At 41.1% G+C, this 20016-nt stretch overlaps 1 protein-coding gene across 1 annotated transcript in view; it reads right to left on the reverse strand.

The window, feature by feature from the left end:
* Positions 1-20016, reverse strand: part of LOC308695658 (NLR family CARD domain-containing protein 3-like) — a gene marked incomplete at both ends in the record, with an annotated part of 135737 nt that overhangs the window by 44251 nt on the left and 71470 nt on the right. The window contains 5 exons of the mRNA XM_081373838.1: positions 7095-8925; positions 9022-9217; positions 11606-11690; positions 11862-11966; positions 12279-12383. Of these exons, the coding sequence (XP_081229964.1) occupies positions 7095-8925; positions 9022-9217; positions 11606-11690; positions 11862-11966; positions 12279-12383 (2322 nt within the window). The remainder of the gene's footprint in view (positions 1-7094; positions 8926-9021; positions 9218-11605; positions 11691-11861; positions 11967-12278; positions 12384-20016) is intronic.

The raw sequence follows: 20016 nt of genomic DNA on the forward strand, positions 1-20016 counted from the left end.
TTGTTGTTTTAGAGGAAATGATAAATTTATTTAACTCTTTTTGTTCTATAGTTGTAAAGCACTGTAATTGTTCTTGCGGGGTGATAATCGAGGCTGAATTATAAGGCGCGATTGAAGATTGAACGTTTACAATTGTGGATCTGATGTTTTCTATTTTCTCAGTGAAAAAATTCATGAAATCATTACTACTAAACTGTAACGGAATATTTTGTTCAGGTGACGCTTGTTTATTTGTTAGTCTAGCCACGGTGTTAAATAAGAACCTAGGATTGTTTTGGTTATTTTCTATTAGTTTGCGGAGATGCTCAGCCCTGGCCGCTTTTAGGGCCTTTTTATAGCGTGACGTACTGTCTTTCCAAGCGATTCTAAAAACCTCTAAATTAGTTTGTTTCCATTTACGCTCTAAATTACGGGTTTCTCTCTTTAGAACACGAGTAGTATTGTTGTACCATGGTGCTTTAATTTTCTCTCTGACCTTTTTTAGTCTCATAGGTGCAACAATATCCCATTTTCCAGAGAGAACGGTGCTCATAGTGCTGGTTAGTTCGTCTAGTTCATCTGTTTGTTTAGGTTCAGGCAGCAGCTGAGACAGATCCGATAAGCAATTTGAAAAATTATCTATGGTGGATGGAAGGATTGTTCTGCCTAATCGATAACGCGGCGCAGCATGATATATTACCGGGGTACGTAATATGCAAGTTACCATGTAATGGTCAGTTACATCATCACTTTGCGGAATGATATCTATATCGGTTGGATCGGTTCCATGTGATATAATTAAATCGAGTGTATGATTAAAACGATGAGTTGGTCCGGTAACGTTTTGCTTAACCCCAAAGGAGTTTAATAAGTCTATAAACGCAGCCCCTAACGTATCATTTTGATTATCTACGTGTATGTTAAAATCTCCAACAATTAATATTTTATCGACATTGACCAATAGATCTGAGAGAAAATTTGCAAATTCTTTTAGGAAATCAGCGTAAGGCCCTGGTGGTCTATATACGGTAGCCAAGGCTAAAGATAATAGGGATGTTTTTCTATCATCTAAGAGCGTAACATTTAGTACAAGTACTTCAAATGAAATAAACTTATAACCCGTTTTCTGAGTAACATTGAGAATATCTCTATAGATAGTTGCAATACCGCCGCCACGACCAATCAGACGGGGCTCGTGCTTATAGGAGTATCCTGATGGAGTAGACTCATTTAGACCGAAATAATCATTTGGTTTAAGCCAGGTTTCAGTAAGGCAAAGTACATCTATGCTATTATCTGTGACTATTTCATTTACAATAACTGCCTTAGGTGTGAGTGGTCTAATGTTTAAAAGACCTAGCTTTAGAAATTGTTTTTGTTTACTAATAGCAACATTTTCTGTTTTAATAACAATTAGATTTTTCCTAGATCCTGCAGTAGATTTATTATTTGATCGCACTAAACGAGGAATAGACACAGTTTCTATGCAATGTTCTACACTAGTATTTATATCAGTTAATTTGGTGCAGCAGAGACTATGATTTGGACTTTTGGTTACTAGTCAAAAGGTATTTAACATTTTGGAGATGTTATCTGACAGAAGATCCGATCCGAATCTGTTTGGGTGTAAGCCATCAGCACGGTATAGCCTAGGACGCTCCCAAAACAGATTCCAATTATTTACAAAGAGCAGTTTCTGCTCATTGCACCATGACGTTAACCATTCATTTAGCGCGAATAATCTACTAAACTTGTCATGTCCTAGACGGTACGTGGGAAGCGGTCCTGACACAATGATCGTTATATCAGGCGATGTGCTGCGTACCGTATCGATCAGATTCCTGAAGTCTTTCTTCAGAACTTCCGTCTGGCGCAGCCTGATGTCGTTCACTCCCACGTGCAATACCAAAGTTCCGACGCGCTCGTTATCGTTCAGAATCTCAGGAACGCGAGCAGCGATTTCAGAAACACGAGCACCAGGAAAGCAGTGACTGTGCACCTTATTTTTACCTGATGTAGCAGGTCTAGACCTGACTCGCGTCTTCCGCTGCGGAAATATCCAGGCTTCGTGGTGGCGTGTTGGAGCCGGAGTGAACGAGACCATGGCTGATCGCGACCTTATACTAATTTCTGACAAGCGTCTTAGATATAATCCGTCTTTTAAGTGGTACGGGTGTAGAGTAGACGCACGATAGGTGAAAAATGTTTGTAAGTGAGTGTTGAGAAGACGCGTTCAGCCGTGATCCCCGGGAGTAACCTATAAGAGTATCCAGCGTAGAATCACTAACAGGCTTGAGACACGTCTGCTCAACAGTCCGCGTTGTAACTATGAGGTTTGAGCAGTAGTGCTTCTCAGTGAGGAAAAGTAGAAAATGTTTGTTGTAAGTAAGTTTAAAGAGTAAAATCAAGAATTATAAATCAAATCGATAGAGCTCCAAAGACAACAACGCGTTCAGACGCGACGCATGCGCATTCCCATTTAATATTTTTATTAATATTTTATTTTATTTTATTTATAGACTAAGGGTTGTATCAATTTGCATATGCTTTTATATGTTCTTACTTAATTGCATAGTTGATAGAATATTCCCTTAACGCTTGTGTGACAATATATGTCAATTAATTTATAAATTGCAAATTAATAGCAATGCTTCCCACAGGTGGTGGTGCGATAGACTTGTAGAACAATTCGTTGTGTAATGTTTGCAACTTCACTTCATTGCCTGTAAGAGTCGCCAACGGACAAAAACAATGAGAAATGTACGTACGCCAGACATGATATTGGCGTGGAGGAACGCACATTCTCGCGTTAATTTCACTGTTAGCACATCCGACCGTGAGCGTGAAAGCTGGCGTACGCAAAGTTTTTGTGCATACGCAAGATTGATACATGAGGCCCGTGCACTTTTGCTATAAAAAAAAATAAAAAAGCCTATATAAATGCATAGATATGTAATTTTTAAAAAGCCTATACAGTTTGTATTGGTACGCAATTTTTACAAAAAGGTGCACAGTGTATGTTCTCGCTAAATTGGTCCCAAATGTAAGATTGTTGTATCATAATAGTAGAAAAAGTACCCCTTAGTTCTATAATACTTACAGTATTAATTAGTGGTGGGCCGTTATCGGCGTTAACGCGCTGCGTTAACGCGAGACTCTTATCGCGCGATAAAAAAAATATCGCCGTTAATCTATTCTCCAAGTTGGGTTGGAAGATGACTCAACTACACAAGCTATGATGACGCAATCTACCCGCGGCCGCAGTGCATATTCGTCATCATCTTAAGTAAACACGGCTGAAAGTATAAGCTGGTGAAAAAGATCAACATCTTTTGCAACATCCATTATTTGGACTTGGTTCAGATTTAAGCCGTCCGACAAACAGCAGCAAACTATAGACAGAGTGTGTGGGGTAACGGTTTGGTAAGTACACACGACTAATCTGTTCTACCACCTCAAATTCAAAACGAAACATTATATCACTGAATACCAGCGCGCGCGTATTATTCCCATTCCAATATATCTAAGTGGTGTAACGTTAACACATAGGGCCCTATTTTAACGATCTGAAACGCAAGTGTCAAAGCGCAAAGCGCAAGTAACTGTGTGGGCGGGTCTTGGCGCTGTTGCTATTTTCCCGGCGGGATAAATGACTCTTGCGCCAGGCGCAAATCTAAAATGGGTTGGTCTGAAGTAGCTTCATTATTCATAGGTGTGGTTTGGGCGTAACGTGAAATAAACCAATCAGAGCATCATCTCACATTCCCTTTAAGAGCAGACGCGTTTGTTCTAAAGCGGATTCATGTTGTAACGGTGGATTTGCCAGGCGCGCACCAGGAGCGGTTCACAGCCAAGGAGACCGACGTTCTCGTCAGGGACGTTGGGGATGGAGAAACCCACCCAAATTAACTTCGGTTAAAAAGGCGTATGATAATTTGGGTAAATGTGTAAGCTAGATGTACGCTTTTATAATAAATTGTCTATCTATCTATCTATCTATCTATCTATCTATCTATCTATCTATCTATCTATCTATCTATCTTAATAATGTATGATTTGCAAAAATGAAAACTGCTGCTTCTGTGTAGATGAGAGAATCAAAGTGCATTCACGTTGTGCACACGCTACATTGATTATGGCCAAGCATGCGCCCTTAAAATAGCTTATGAATAACATGCGCAACGTGCCACTGACTTTAAACTATTTTTTCCTGGTTAGTGGCGCAATTGTTTTCTAAACCTGCAAAATAGCATGAAGGAACGTTTGCGCTGGAACACGCCTCCTCTTTGCGCTGAACCGCCCCGGGGAGCGCAAGTGTATTTCTTAATTAACCGACGTGCTTCTGTGGAGGGAAAAGCGCGCTTTGCGCGGGTGCAAAATAGGAATGATACATGCGTCGGTGTACAAAGTCAATTGCGCTGGGTGCAAGATAGGGCCCATAATCTCTGTCTACGCCCGATTTTAAGAATCGTTGTTGTGTTTCTTTTTAACTGAAAAGACATCAGTTAGACAATATTCTAATTTTAAATTTGGGGTTTCATAAGCTCCAAGCTATAATAAACATTAGACCTACCGTATTTTCCGCACTATTAGGCGCACCGGATTATAAGGCGCACCTAGTGCTGGGCGGTTTGACCAAAAACCAACATCACGGTTTTTTCTAAATTATACCGGTTTCACGGTTTTAACCGTTTTTTTTTTTTTTTTTTTTTCAAGCATGATGGGTGTTAACCACATTTTCTACTGAGTGAGAGAGGAAATACTGCAGTAGATTTACTTATAAAGTCCTATTTTATTGTCATGAGTGAATATTATAGAAAAAATCCACACTAATATTAATAATACAGGTTTGCAAGGCTGTTTACAAACAGCAGGTGCCAGCAGGACGCGCTTTAGGAGCGGCAGAAACAGTGGTTTCCCCGGTAACGGCTGTACACAAAGCAGCAACGCTCATAAACACTGCTTTATCAGGAAAGATAGAGAAAGATTCAATCGTAATAACAAAGAAACTTTTCTAAAGACCGTCAGTTCACTTCAGATACGTTACAAAAACACGCGCGCCGCGAGAAAAAAGACACTCTCACCCCCACACGTCTCGTGCCCATTCTAGTCAATGCTTGTGTTTCAGATCGAAGCTTCCCAGAAGCGACTCTCCGCGCCTAGTCTATTTCTAAATATAGGCGCCTAGTCTATTTTGACGCACCGCGTGGACGGAATAAAACCTTGTCGCAGCTGTAATGCGCCGCAGACCTGTGTTGTAAATGAGGGGTGAGACTGTGTCGCGCAGCGCCGCGTTCCGATTAAAGCGACATACACCGGTATTGCGGTATATTAAAAATTCATATCGTAACAAAAATAAAAACCGGTATTCGGTATGAACCGGTAAACCGCCCAGCACTAGGCGCACCTTCAATGAATGGCCTATTTTAGAACTGTTTTCATATATAGGGCGCACCGGATTATAAGGCGCATAGAATAGAAGATACTGCAGTCAAACGTTTGACTGGGTTTGCGTTATGCAGTGGTCACCAACCTTTTCAAGCCTAAGATCACATCCAAAGTCGAAATGTAAACCAATCTTCCACTTGCAAAAAAATATAAAAAAAAAACAAGTGGCTGAGCTGTAAAACCTTGTTTATACTCGACGCGTCCGCATGAGCGCGAAGGTAATAAAAAAACTAATATCCGTCTGCCCGGGCAGATTCGGCTTAACAGCGCGCGCGCCTCCGCATCAGAAGATGCACGACTTGAGCCGAATCTGCCCGAGCAGACGGATATTAGTACATCTCATCATCACACTGGCACCCAGTTTGCGCGTCTAAATCAGTTGTATGGTGTGGTGTTCAGTCTAAAACAAAACAGTTGCGTCAAGTATAAATGCCTCGTCTGTTTGGAGAGTTGCGCGCGCAGTCAGCGGAGGCTCGCGCTCCGGTGACAGCCGACAGTATAAACAAGGTTTTAAGTCAGCGGTTGTTTTACAGACATTTTTGAAAAAATGAAAGGCTTTTAAGTGCGCCTTATAGATCGGAAAATACGTAGGCTACTTAACTCTCTGCAGCTAGTGTACTTAAATTTTATTTATCTGCAAAATTATGTTGTATACTTACAGTTTTCCACAATATATTTTCTCAAAACTACATATACAGTATATTATAATAAAACCATTTCAGAACAGGTTACACAGACCCTGCTAAACAACTGCCAAATGTATTTTTTTAAAGGGTGTATGTAGTTTTGAGAACATATATTGTGCAAAACTGTAAGTATACAACATAATTCGTTGTTGCAAGAGGCTGCAATGTATATCACAATATAGATTTTAGGCCATATCGCCCATCCCTAATTGATAGCCTATAGTAGGCCTAGTTGATTATAACATAGGCCTACCTAATGTTGCCTACGGACGGTAACAGTACAGTAGTAACCTTTTACAGTGAGTAGAACAGCTTTCTCAAGCAGTTTGTGATGCATTTTGGAAACAGGAGATGAGCCCCTGGTCTAATGTGCCACCTGGCTTGAGAAACCCGTTCTCGAAGACTTACTTTTATAGTCATTATTTGGGTAGCACACATATTATGAATGCCTTCGGCAGAATTCAAATGAGCCATTTTAATCTAGATTAATCTAGATTAATTTCAAAATTAATCTAGATTAATCTAGATTAAAAAAATTAATCTATGCCCACCTCTAGTATTAATATATATATTTTTTTTAATTCTCCTGGTTGTTACCCCTTTATTCCCCAAATTTGGCATATTGTTCCCTTATACTTACATCGAATTACTTCATAGGTAGGCCTACACTATAATTACCGAAAGTTACGCTGTAAATTCATCTTAATTATGTAGTACTTTCCGGGCTGTAATCTAAAGCGTTACCAAATAATTCATACAAGGCTGGTGTATCATATGATACAAAACAAACATGCAAACATTTTTACATGGTATTTTATATTTTGTCTTAAGGTTTGATAAACTGTCTCCACAAAAAAAAAGCTTTACAGGTATAGGTTCATGTTTATGATGGGGAATCACTATATGTGATTGTAGAGTGATGTAGATAAATACATTTTTCAGATGAGAGCAAAACATGAGAAAATATATTAAAAGACTTACAGGGCTCTTCTGGAGGTTTTGATGACTGTCGATAATCTAATGACACACTCGTCTGATTTCTTAAATTTCTGAAGCTCAAACTCCTCCAGCTCTTCCTCTGATGTCAACAACACAAAGGCTAAAGCAGACCACTGGGCAGGTGAAAGGTCACCAGATGAGGGACTTCCTTTGCTAAGGTAGGTCTGAATGTCTTTCACCAGAGTTTGGTCGTTCAGTTCATTCAGACAGTAGAACAGATTGATGGATCTCTCGGCAGGAAGATTATTTTCTAATTTCTGCTTGATGTACTGAACTATTTCTTTGTTGCTCTGGTCATTGCTGTCTTGCTGTGTCAACAGACCTCGTAAGAGTCGTCGATTGGACTGGAGGGACAGACCGAGGAGGAAGCGAAGGAAAAGGTCCAGGTGTCCATTGTCACTCTCGAGCGCCTTGTCCACTGCAGTCTTGAGAAAATCAATCATGGTTTTGTTTCTGTTTTCCTGTTCTGTAGACTCATGATCAAACACACTTGTCTTGTTGATGTATAGAAACAGATGTGCATAAAGGGCTGCAATAAACTCTTGAATGCTCAAGTGAACAAAGCAGTACATGGTACCAAGAACGATCCCTGTTTCCTCCTTAAAGATCTGGGTACACATGCCTGAGTACACTGATGCCTTATAGACGTCAATACCACAGGCTTCCAGGTCTGTGTGGTAGAAGATCAGGTTACTGCTTTCCAGCTGATGAAACGCCAGTTTCCCCAGTGAAAGGATGGTGTCTTTATCCCAGGAAACATCTGGTGTGTATTCTCCATCATATTTTCGGTGGCTCTGCTGGATCTGAAAGCGGAGAAAGTGTGTGTACATTTGTGTCAGAGTCTTGGGAGTGTCTTCAGTGTTTGATTCCTGCAGTGTTTTAGAGATCTCATCAGCCTGAGTGTTTTTCACATCATTATTTCTTTTCTCCTCCAGAATGTTCTGGAGAACTGTGGCTGAAATCCAGCAGAAGACTGGGATGTGGCACATGATAAAGAGACTCTTTGATTTTTTAACATGATTTATGATTGTGTTGGCTTGAATATCATCCGTGAATCTTTTTTTGAAGTACTCTTGCTTTTGTGCGTCACTGAATCCTCGTATCTCTGTCAGCCGGTCGATACAGTCAGGAGGAATCTTACTGGCAGCTGCTGGTCTGGTGGTGATCCAGATGAGAGCAGAAGGAAGCAGATTTCCCTTCATGAGGTTCGTTAGGAGAACATCCAGAGAGGCTGGTGACGATACATCACACCACGTCTCATTACAATCAAACTTCAGAGGAAGCCGACATTCATCCAGTCCATCAAGGATGAACAGGACTTTAAATTGATTCATTTTTTTAAGGTCAATTTCTTTTGTTTCTGGGAAAAATTGAGTTATAAGGTCCATCAAACTTAGCTTTTCTTTCTCCTTTAAGTTCATCTCTCTGAAAGGAAGAGGAAATATGAAGCTGATATCTTGATTTTCTTTTCCTTCAGCCCAGTCCAGAACAAACTTTTGCACAGAGACTGATTTCCCGATGCCAGCGACTCCTTTTGTCAGTACAGTTCGGATCTCCTCGTCTTGTTCATGTGCTTCAAACAAATTTTTGCAATCAACCTGTATCTCTTGTGCTTCATGACGTCTGGAAGCAACTTCAATCTGTCTCACCTCATGTTCAGTATTGACGTGTTCACTGCCACCCTGAGTGATATAGAGATCTGTGTAGATGTTATTCAGAAGTGTGGAGTCACCTTGCTTCGCAATTCCTTCAAACACACATTGATACTTCTTCTTTAGGCCACATTTCAGCTGATGAAAGAAGAACAGCTCATCTAACCACAGGAACAGACAATAGATAGTTTTAGTCTATACATTAGCTCTCCTACATTTATAAGAGACAATCTGACAGATGATCATGAGTCTCTTACCTTCTAGAGCATCAGCAGCTTCATCTTGCTTCATCTCTCTCAGGTAATGTAGTGTGAGATCAAGAGCTGCTGATTTGATACCGGATCTGTTCTCAATAAAGTCCTTCACAAAGAGTTGTGTGTTCTCATTTTGTAATATTTTCTTAAACTTCTCCAGCTCATTCTTCAGAAATGTGATTATTTTGCTCTCAAGTTCCTCCAAACAAAAGTAAGAGAAAAGACAGATTAACATAATTTAAGCCAAATTGTACATCTACATTTGGTCAACACTATGTATTCAATAATTATTATACAGGTGCATAAAAAAATCCAGTTAAAAGACTAACATGCAAACCAAGTTGTGCTACAATGTGTTTAACCCCCTGGGGTCGGCAATCACGCCGGTGTGATCTGGCCTTTTTTTTTTCTTACCCCGCAAAAGACTCAAAATACTCTGGCGATTTTTTCCTGTTGAGATCGTTCGATCTATTGGGTGTCCATTTTTTATTTTTGTATATTCACAATAAACACATAGTGTTGTGCTTTTTGCCAAATAAAGAAAATTAAACAGGATGTGAGTTCTGCCTTCTCTCTGTCAGTGAAGTCCATTCTGAAACGCATCCGAAAATGAACTGTAACTCAGCAAATACTCTTTTTCAAATTATCTTATTTTAAATTAAGTAATTTATATAAAAAACAAATATTCTCAGTTTATGTAATCTGTCAGTCGTTCTCATTTCATCTCATTAAGTGTTAATGTGAACATACCCACGGAGAGCGCATGCTCTTCAAATGCAAATGATCTGAGGCAATACATGCAAACGTGTCAACACCCAGATCAACTCGATAAAACACATCAAGTTTAATCAGACTCATGCACTTTACGTCGTCTTGCTTCGCTGTGAGGAATAATCCTGGGAAATTTACCTCAGAATTGCAGTATAGTTTCACTTCGAGGAGCAAAAGATCTAGCTGAGGATTGTGAATAGTAAGTTCTTTATTCTTAAGTGCTTTGTTCTAATCGTAATATGCAAGAGTGTCTGTAAACCGCAAAAAGACTTTAAATATGACTCGCGTGTCTGTGTGTGAATGAATGAACGGCACAGATGGGCGCTATTGTTTACTACAGCTTGGAAAAAAACTGTTTAAATATGAATCACGTGTCTGTGTGTGAATGAATGAACGGCACAGATGTTTACTTCGGCTGTAGTAAACAACAGCGCACATCTGTGCCGTTCACTCACACTTGCACTTACATTAGTAAACATGTTATTTTTACATGAACACATCTACTAGTTTAGCTTTTACCAAACTATATAGCCTACTGAGATGAGTAAAAATCGACTGAAATATGTTGTCTTTGTATAAGCCACGTATTAAACTGCAAATTAACATTTATATGCCAATATATAATGAAAACGATAGGCCTATGTTACAGACGAAATAAGAATGTTTAGACAAGATTTTGTTGATTAGTTTTGAATAGATTATAAAAAAATTACTGTAAAAAGACTACTGTCACATCAAATAAGCTTTTGTTCGCCAATTTCTGCTCATATGGTAAATATATAGTATGTGATGTTTATATTGAATTATCAACTAAGATTTTATTATAGTGTTTGTTCCAATATTCAAACGAATTAATCCTGAACTTTGAAATACGTATGATAAAATGTATACTTTTTAAAAAGAAAGATTACACTTGAAATATTGTTAAAAATGTAATTGTTGTTGATTTCCATGTGAAAACTGTTTAATAAAATAGCAAAACATATATCTACCAGGTAGATGTAAGCAACATTTTACATTTTAATATTAAAGTCAATATAAACCTCATTAAATTATTTGTTATTGTTTTTTATTAGTGTCACATTTGGGGAGAGGATATATTCCAAAACTTTCTGAAAATACAGTATGAGAATAAACTAACTAGAAATGTTTACCTTGGATATTATACAATTTGCATGCATTAAAAATAAGTCCTCACATTCTTTACTTGGTACTCTAAGTGACACACCTGAATGAAAGGCTCATTATGCGGGTCAGTGTCTCTCTCAGGTGTGAAACTCATCATTATTCATGATCATTCACATATTGCCATTCCAAACAAAACATTTCTTACAAAGTTTAAATCAATGTATTGTTTTATGTGAATGATAAGGCAGGATGATTTTCAGATCATTTTGAAGCAAAAACTCTAGGCAACAACATCCATTAGTCAAAAGTCTTGTGGACACATATTTAGTATGTGTTTTGTGGTCTTATTTCAGAAACTTACATTTTTCGTTTTTTCAATAACCATGCATAAACATAATTCTCTCAAAAATAAAATCATGTACATACATGTTGCTTACATATTATGGTAGCCCTGTTTGTGCTGAATAGAGTGTAATGTCACCATTGCCATTAATATGTTTATAAGCAACTGAAAAAAGCACAAATGTCAGGGCATGTCAAAACATCTTAAGGACCCGAAAAACACCTTAGACCTCAGAGGGTTAAAAGGAAAAATAAGTGATCAAGAAAAATGTTATTACATTTCTTTGTTCAATAACATATTTGTTTGTTAGAAATATTAAACATTTCTATAAATGTGTTTTCCTACCTGGAAGATCCCAAGAAGATTGTCTTTGAAATTCTCGTGGTTCCTGTGAGTCTGAACGTCTGAGTCTAATGTCTCATATTGAAGCCTGTAATCAAATTAGTAAAATAAAATACTAACTGATATTTTACAGAAAGAGAAATAAGCATTATCTGTGAATACTCTGACAAATATTTAATCTAAACATGTTTCATGATTGGTATTCACTAATACAACTTTTCAAGTCAACGTGTGACAAAAAATTAGTAACACAAAATACCTTTTATTAGATGATGGTGTTTTCTCACTGAAGTATGGTGTATAACCTTTAGACTGATCACTCTTCAGAGACACAGAGCTGGACATATGTGAGCCAGATCTTACACTGATGACACAAAGAACAGAGAGAAAACACTTTATTACAGGAGATACTTTAGTCTCATTTGAAAAGGTTTAATGTTGCAAATAGTAATCAAATGCAGTATAGCTGTGTGTTTGTTCATTTATGACCATGGTTGGATGGATGGATATATACATGTTTAGTTACATGATCTAATTTCAATAGTGAATTTATGCCTCCTTGTGGCTGCCTGTGTAATTGTGTTTTATAAATCCCCTTACATAGTCAAGTTCAATCACATACACCATTGTGGAGAAATAATACAACCCAATAATGTAATGTAAACACACAAAATACCTTTTATTAGATGATGGTGTTTTCTCACTGAAGGCTGGTGGATACTCTTTAGACCGATCACTCTTCAGAGACACAGAGCTGGACACATGTGAGCCTGATCTTACACTGATGACCCAAAGTACAGAGAGAGAGAGAAAACACTTTAGTAAAGGAGGATAAACTGTGTCTGAAACACATCTGTGTCTTTATCTAATCCTCCACAGAAATACACACACTCACACAATCAATTTACAGTTTTATAGTTAACAATGATTTTATTTACTTGCTTTTGCTGGTTTAACAATTTCTTTAAAGCTGCAGTCCGCAGTTTTTCCTATTTGTCGCCATCTCTGTTCGAAATCTGCAATTGCAGTTATTCGCGGAATGATCAACTTTATGCGCGGATGAATCCAATGTTTTGAGGAAAAAGTGTGGCTGTCAGTCGCCGCGCCGGTGTGAATACTGTCATTCGCAATCACAGATTTTACTTTTTGGAAGTATAACCAATATAAGAATTTTCACCGGAAAATGTCGTCTGAACAAATAAGTAACATCCACTTTTGTTCTGACCAACTAAGGGGAAAAAAGCATTTCAGTAAATCGCACCGATTAAATCTAACGATCGCTTATCATATCACGTCAAACCGTGCAAATTATACTTTGTTCTCAAATGGTTAATGTTAACAAGATAAGCATTAAGTGACTACATTTAATGCCATTCCAATATTTGTCCTTGTTTTCACATGGGCCGGTTGCAGTCTCTTTTTTTCTCCGAAGTCCTAAGTCTTTCGCGTTTTACAACGGGTGAATCTCCAGTTGTCACTGGTGATTGTCGTTTGAACCTTTCTGGATCCGCCATCAAATTGATGTTTAATCACATCAAGTGCTGTGAGAAAAGGCTATAAATCTCCACCACCAACATCCTCACACGCAATATAGCCTACTAGCCGAGACTTCTTTATGTGCGCAGGTGTGACGTAATGACGCAAAGACATGCTCGAATTTCCAGAGGAAATCTGCCAGTACCACTGGAATTAAAAAAACATTATTACAAGCTTTCCGTTTTGAATCGAGCTACGGCAAGCAGATAGTTTTGAACACTGGCTGGTTATGTACTTGCTCAAAAAAATATTTTGGATAATTTTTAACCCAAAAAAAGCTACGGACTGCATCTTTAATATACATTTAGTGAGATTAAACATGTTAAAAAATACTTTAATTTAAGAGAACATTTCAAGTGTTTGTTTATTGACAGACACGGAGAGCAGAATGTCTGTGCAAATTAAATTAAATTAAATTAAATTAAATTAAATTAAATTAAGTATAGTTGTTTCCTAATGTCTGCCAATAATTTCATGATCTAAAATCTAAAGTCATTTATTTGGATTAATTCAGCTTCTAAAAGGTTATTAACAAATTATTAACTGTGATATTTTCTAGCAAACAGGGCTTTATAGATAATGTCAGTGTTAATTTAATTAGTTCAGAATTGAAGTTGTGCAAAGCATTTGCAAATATAAAACAATGTGTTGTGTAATCACATCAAAATAAATGAGAGCACACCGAGTAGCGAACAGGTCTCTTTACTTTTCATTCTCCATAAGCACAACAACCTCTTCCTCTCCACCTTCCTACTTTCATATCTAGAACAATATCCCCATCTAGTGGACATTTATCAATTAGCAACGTAATAAGAGAACAAAACATCTTCCCCTGACTTAATTTGTTTACATCTGCAGTTACAATGAACATTGCTAAACAATATATTCAATCGTAAAAGTCGTTAATACAACTTTTCAACAGTCAACGTGTGACAAAAAATTTATAACACAAAATACCTTTTATTAGATGATGGTGTTTTCTCACTGAAGTATGGTGTATAACCTTTAGACTGATCACTCTTCAGAGACACAGAGCTGGACACATGTGAGCCTGATCTTACACTGATGACACAAAGAACAGAGAGAAAACACTTTATTACAGGAGATACTTAGTCTCATTTGAAAAGGTTTAATGTTACAAATAGTAATCAAATGCAGTATAGCTGTGTGTTTGTTCATTTATGACCATGGTTGGATGGATGGATATATACATGTTAGTTACATGATCTAATTTCGATAGTGAATTTATGCCTCCTTGTGGCTGCCTGTGTAATTGTGTTTTATAAATCCCCTTACATAGTCAAGTGCAATCACATACACCATTGTGGAGAAATAATACAACCCAATAATGTAATGTAAACACACAAAATACCTTTTATTAGATGATGGTGTTTTCTCACTGAAGGCTGGTGGATACTCTTTAGACTGATCACTCGTCAGAGACACAGAGCTGGACACATGTGAGCCTGATCTTACACTGATGACACAAAGTACAGAGAGAGAGAGAGAGAGAGAAAACACTTTAGTAAAGAAGGATCCACTGTGTCTGAAACACATCTGTGTCTTTATCTAATCCTCCACAGAAATACACACACTCACACAATTTACAGTTTTATAGTTAACAATGATTTTATTTGCTTTTGCTGGTTTAACAATTTCTTTAAAGGGGTCATATAATGGTACATGCACTTTTACAAGTTGATTGTACTGAAATGTGTGTTGGCAGTGCCTGTACACAACCATCATAAAATAATAAAAATCCATCCAGTGTTTTTTTTATTAATCCTCTTATATGTTTCCCCCCTCTCAAATCAAGCCGTTCGACCTAGTGACGTCACACGGTCGGACGCCCTTCCCATGATTGTTGATTGACAGGAGCGTTTCAACACAGACTCGCCCCCGCTCGTGAGTGAGCTGCCTGTCTGTCATCATACTCTGTGCGTCATTGGTGATACTGGCACTGTCTATGAGCAGAATGGCGTCTAAGCGATTGTGGTGTTCTGTTCTTGGGTGTAATAAGGAACACAGCAGTCATTTTGACAAACCGCTGAAGACACAGTGGCTGAGTTTGTTTTCGAAGGGAATATTCCCCACGATCAACATCAATGCTTTCATGTTTGGGCAAATCATTTCACACACCAGACTGCTCGAGGGTCAGTAAAGCTGTTTTCTATGTACGACGTTCTCAATATAATTCATAATCCCACGTTTATAATGAACAACACGTTATGGTTATTGTGTTAAATGGTGTACGCACAGAACAGAGGGGCGGGGTGAGCAAAGCTCATTATCATTTAAAGACACATGCACTTAAACGGCGTGATGAAAACAGAGCTGTTTTTGACCAGGTAAAATGAGTGTTTTCTTACAATACTAATGAGAATTTTTAATTAAAGTATATTACAAACTTTTAATTTAGACCCTAAAGAATCATATTAGCTTGTACAAAAATGGCATTATATGACCCCTTTAAAGCTGCAGTCCGCAGTTTTTCCTATTTGTCGCCATCTCTGTTCGAAATCTGCAATTGCAGTTATTCGCGGAATGATCAACTTTATGCGCGGATGAATCCAATGTTTTGAGGAGAAAGTGTGGCTGTCAGTCGCCGCGCCGGTGTGAATACTGTCATTCGCAATCACAGATTTTACTTTTTGGAAGTATAACCAATATAAGAATTTTCACCGGAAAATGTCGTCTGAACAAATAAGTAACATCCACTTTTGTTCTGACCAACTAAGGGGAAAAAAGCATTTCAGTAAATCGCACCGATTAAATCTAACGATCGCTTATCAAACCGTGCAAATTATACTTTGTTCTCAAATGGTTAATGTTAACAAGATAAGCATTAAGTGACTACATTTAATGCCATTCCAATATTTGTCCTTGCATTCACATGGGCCGGTTGCAGTCTCTTTTTTTCTCCGAAGTCCTAAGTCTTTCGCGTTTTACAACGGGTGAATCTCCAGTTGTCACTGGTGATTGTCGTTTGAACCTTTCTGGATCCGCCATCAAATTGATAAGTTTAATTATATCAAGTGCTGTGAGAAAAGGCTATAAATCTCCACCACCAACATCCTCACACGCAATATAGCCTACTAGCCGAGACTCTTCTTTCTGTGCGCAGGTGTGACGTAATGACGCAAAGACATGCTTGAATTTCCCGAGGAAATCTGCCAGTACCACTGGAATTAAAAACATTATTACAAGCTTTCCCTTTTGAATCGAGCTACGGCAAGCAGATAGTTTTGAACACTGGCTGGTTATGTACTGCTCAAAAATTTATTTTGGATAATTTTTAACCCAAAAAAGCTACGGACTGCATCTTTAATATACATTTAGTGAGATTAAACATGTTAAAAAATACTTTAATTTAAGAGAACATTTCAAGTGTTTGTTTACTGACAGACATGGAGAGCAGAATGTCTGTGCAAATTAAATTTAATTAAATTAAGAATAGTTGTTTCCTAATGTCTGCCAATAATTTTATGATCTAAAATCTAAAGTCATTTATTTGGATTAATTCAGCTTCTAAAAGGTTATTAACAAATTATTAACTGTGATATTTTCAAGCAAACAGGGCTTTATAGATAATGTCAGTGTTAATTTAATTAGTTCAGAATTGAAGATGTGCAAAGCATTTGCAAATATAAAACAATGTGTTGTGTAATCACATCAAAATAAATGAGAGCACACCGAGTAGCGAACAGGTCTCTTTCCCTTTCGTTGTCACTCCGAGTTACGTCGGATGACGACGAATGGGGTTTCGCTTAGAAATCCTATCATCTTCGAGTATTAAAACACGAGCCAATGGCAAAGAAATGCCATGGGTCTGCGGAATTTGCATAGCGTAACTCCGCCCCACCCTGGGGGTATAAAGGAAGTGCGCTGGCAACATGCAGATATGTTTTCGCTTCGGAGCCAAGTTCAATACTTCACTCCACAAGCCTTCTGAGTGTCATCTCAAATCTCTTCGAGACGAGCGGCTCTTCAGTGTGTTGGTGTGACGGCGTGTTCCAGCGTGATCGCATATCCTGCTGCTGTTTGTGCAGTAATCTGCCGACAGTGAGTGTGTTTCTCCCTGGGCGCTTCAGCACTCTGCTGAGCTTTTCCACTCTCTAAAAGAGCTGCACGCGGCACGTCTTTTTCAAGACGGTTCGCCCGTGTATTTTCTATTTCCTGGATGTGTGTGCGTGATTCATCTGCCTAACGGTCGCGAGCGCTGTTTTGCGTGTTGGGCTTAATCACGCTCGGCAGCGCTCGTTGATGAGTCATGTTTTCATTGCGGGAACATGACCATCGCGATGTTTATAGATCGAGACTCAATGATCTCCATGTGAGTAGAGTCCCCTCTGCCACACCCCAATTTATCTCTTCCTCGAGAAGGGATACTTTGGCTGGTGGCCAGGGTGATCTGAGGGTTTGGTGTGGCACAACAACCGACGAGTCAATTCCTCGGGCCACACCCCCCTCCACATCGCAAACCGTGGAGCTTCCGTGTGTGCCTGGTTTCTTTCGGGGACCCAGTGTTTCATTCGGGGCTCTGGTGGATGGTGTCATGCACTCACAGCATCACAAGGCGGGCTTGATTCCTCTGGAAATGAAGTTTCGACTGCGTTGCCTCCCACGGGAGTGCCATCGTTGCCGGAACGATCCAGAGCTGTCAGCCATGCTTTCCCGGGCAGCTGAAAGCATCGGCTGGAGTGGCCCCGCCCTCCCCCCGAGCGCTGTAAGCTTCTCCCGGACGTGCATCAGGACGCCTGCGCCCCGTGAGAGTCCACGTGACTTTCGCGGCCCGCAGGTGTCCTCCGCCTTCGCTGCTTTCGATCGCACGGCGATCATGGTCTGTATGTTCCCTGTCACTATCGTGGCACGGTCATGCAGTGCTGTGTGTCGCCTGCGCCTTCGATGCAGTGCTGTCCCGGGAGTTCTGTCCGAACCGGCCGCAGTGGAACGCTAGTCCTTCCCTGGCCAACCCTGGCAGAACGCGGAAACTCTAACCACGCCCCTATGCTAGGACGCTATGCCTCCCATGCCCGGCCTGGTTGTTCCGCCACGCACACTGCTGACCTCGCTCAGGCGACATCAGTACCCGCGTGATCCTGGGTCAGGTGATGTCCACTAGTGTGGTCCAGACATGGGCTTAGCCAGGTTGATGTGGGGGTGTCTGAGTTCATTTTCTAAGCTCCCCCATGTCCCGGGCTGGGCTCTTTGGCGGTGTGGCTTCGACCACCTGAGGTAGACTCGGGTCCTGCACCGATGGTCATCCATCCGTGCTGTCTCCTTAGTCTGCTTCCCGCCAAGGCCCCCTCCATGCGGCTGCTCCCCTCGGGTCTTCACCGGCCCTGAGCAGGAGCAAGTCGCAGGAGGGCGGCGCTGCCCGTCTCCGCCCCTTAGACTGCCACGCCAGCCTAAGCAGCACTCTTGAGACGGGCAGCCTGGTCGGCGGTCTGGTTGAGGATTGCGCCCAACAGTCTTCGATCACTCTATTAGCAGGCTGAGGACCTTCTGCACCGACGGTCATCTGTCCGTGCAGTCTCCTTAGCCTGCTTCCCGCCGACACCGCCCCTCTGCGGTTCCTCCCCTCGAGCCTTATTGGCCCAGAGTACGAGGAGGTCGCAGGAGGGTGGCACCGCCTGTCTCTGCCCCTTAGCCGGCTAAACGCCATGCTAAGCAGCACTTCTGAGACGGGCAGCTTGGGGTTAGGGCTCAGTTCTTCTCAGGAGCTGGTAGCAGGGCCACTCCTTCCCCCGGTGGAGGGCCGGGGGAAAATTCTTGTTTCAAGAACTGATGTCCCTTCCTCCAAGCCCCAAGAGGCTGTGGATGACAGCATGCCCCGCCCACGGGCCATGCCCCTCTCATCCCCCTCTGTCGCCAGAGCACGCCCTCGTGGGACGCTGGTCCTCCCCTGGCCTCCTCTGGCAGGACGCGGTTAATGACCGTGCCCCCGCACAGGGCCGCTATGCCACCCTCGCCTGGGCCGGTCATTCCGCCTCGCTGCACCACCGACGGCACGTCTGTGGTTCCGTAATGTCCCGCTGGGTCGCGAGAACCATCAGGTTCGGCTACGCGATTCAGTTCGCGCGGTCTCCTCCCTTCTTCAGGGGAGTCCGCTTCACTATGGTTGGTGGCAATGCCCCTGTCATGAGAGCGGAGGTCACCACCCTACTGGCGAAGGGTGCGATCGAGACTGTCCCTCCAGCCGAAATGAGGTCCGGCTTCTACAGCCCTTACTTCATTGTACCGAAGAAATCCGGTGGGTTACGACCTATCCTGGACCTGCGTGTCTTGAACCGCTCCCTTCACAGGCTGCCGTTCAAGATGCTCACGGCCAAACGCCTTTTCGAATGCGTACGGCCACAGGATTGGTTTGCAGCGATCGACCTGAAGGACGCCTACTTCCATGTCTCCATTCTTCCTCGACACAGACCGTTTCTTCGGTTTGCTTTCGAGGGGCAGGCATACCAGTACGCGGTTCTCCCTTTCGGGCTAGCCCTGTCTCCTCGCGTCTTCACGAAGGTCGTCGAGGCAGCCCTTGTTCCCCTACGAGAACACGGGGTTCGCATCCTGAACTATCTCGACTATCTCACTGAAACTTTTTCAGAGGCTCCTGGGGCATATGGCATCCGCAGCCGCAGTAACGCCGCTCGGTTTGCTTCATATGAGACCGCTTCAGCTTTGGCTTCGCGATCGAGTCCCGAGGTGGGCATGGCAACACGGCACGCGCCGAGTCCAAGTGACTCCAGCCTGCCGTCAGACCTTCCCCCCGTGGTCGAACCTCAATTTTCTACGGGCTGGAGTTCCCTTAGAACGAGCTTCCAGGCATGTTGTTGTATCAACAGATGCCTCCGCCACGGGTTGGGGTGCCATGTGCAATGGAC

The sequence above is a fragment of the Scardinius erythrophthalmus genome (genome assembly GCF_964197995.2).
Source record: "Scardinius erythrophthalmus genome assembly, chromosome: 9".
Classification (NCBI taxonomy): domain Eukaryota; kingdom Metazoa; phylum Chordata; class Actinopteri; order Cypriniformes; family Leuciscidae; genus Scardinius; species Scardinius erythrophthalmus.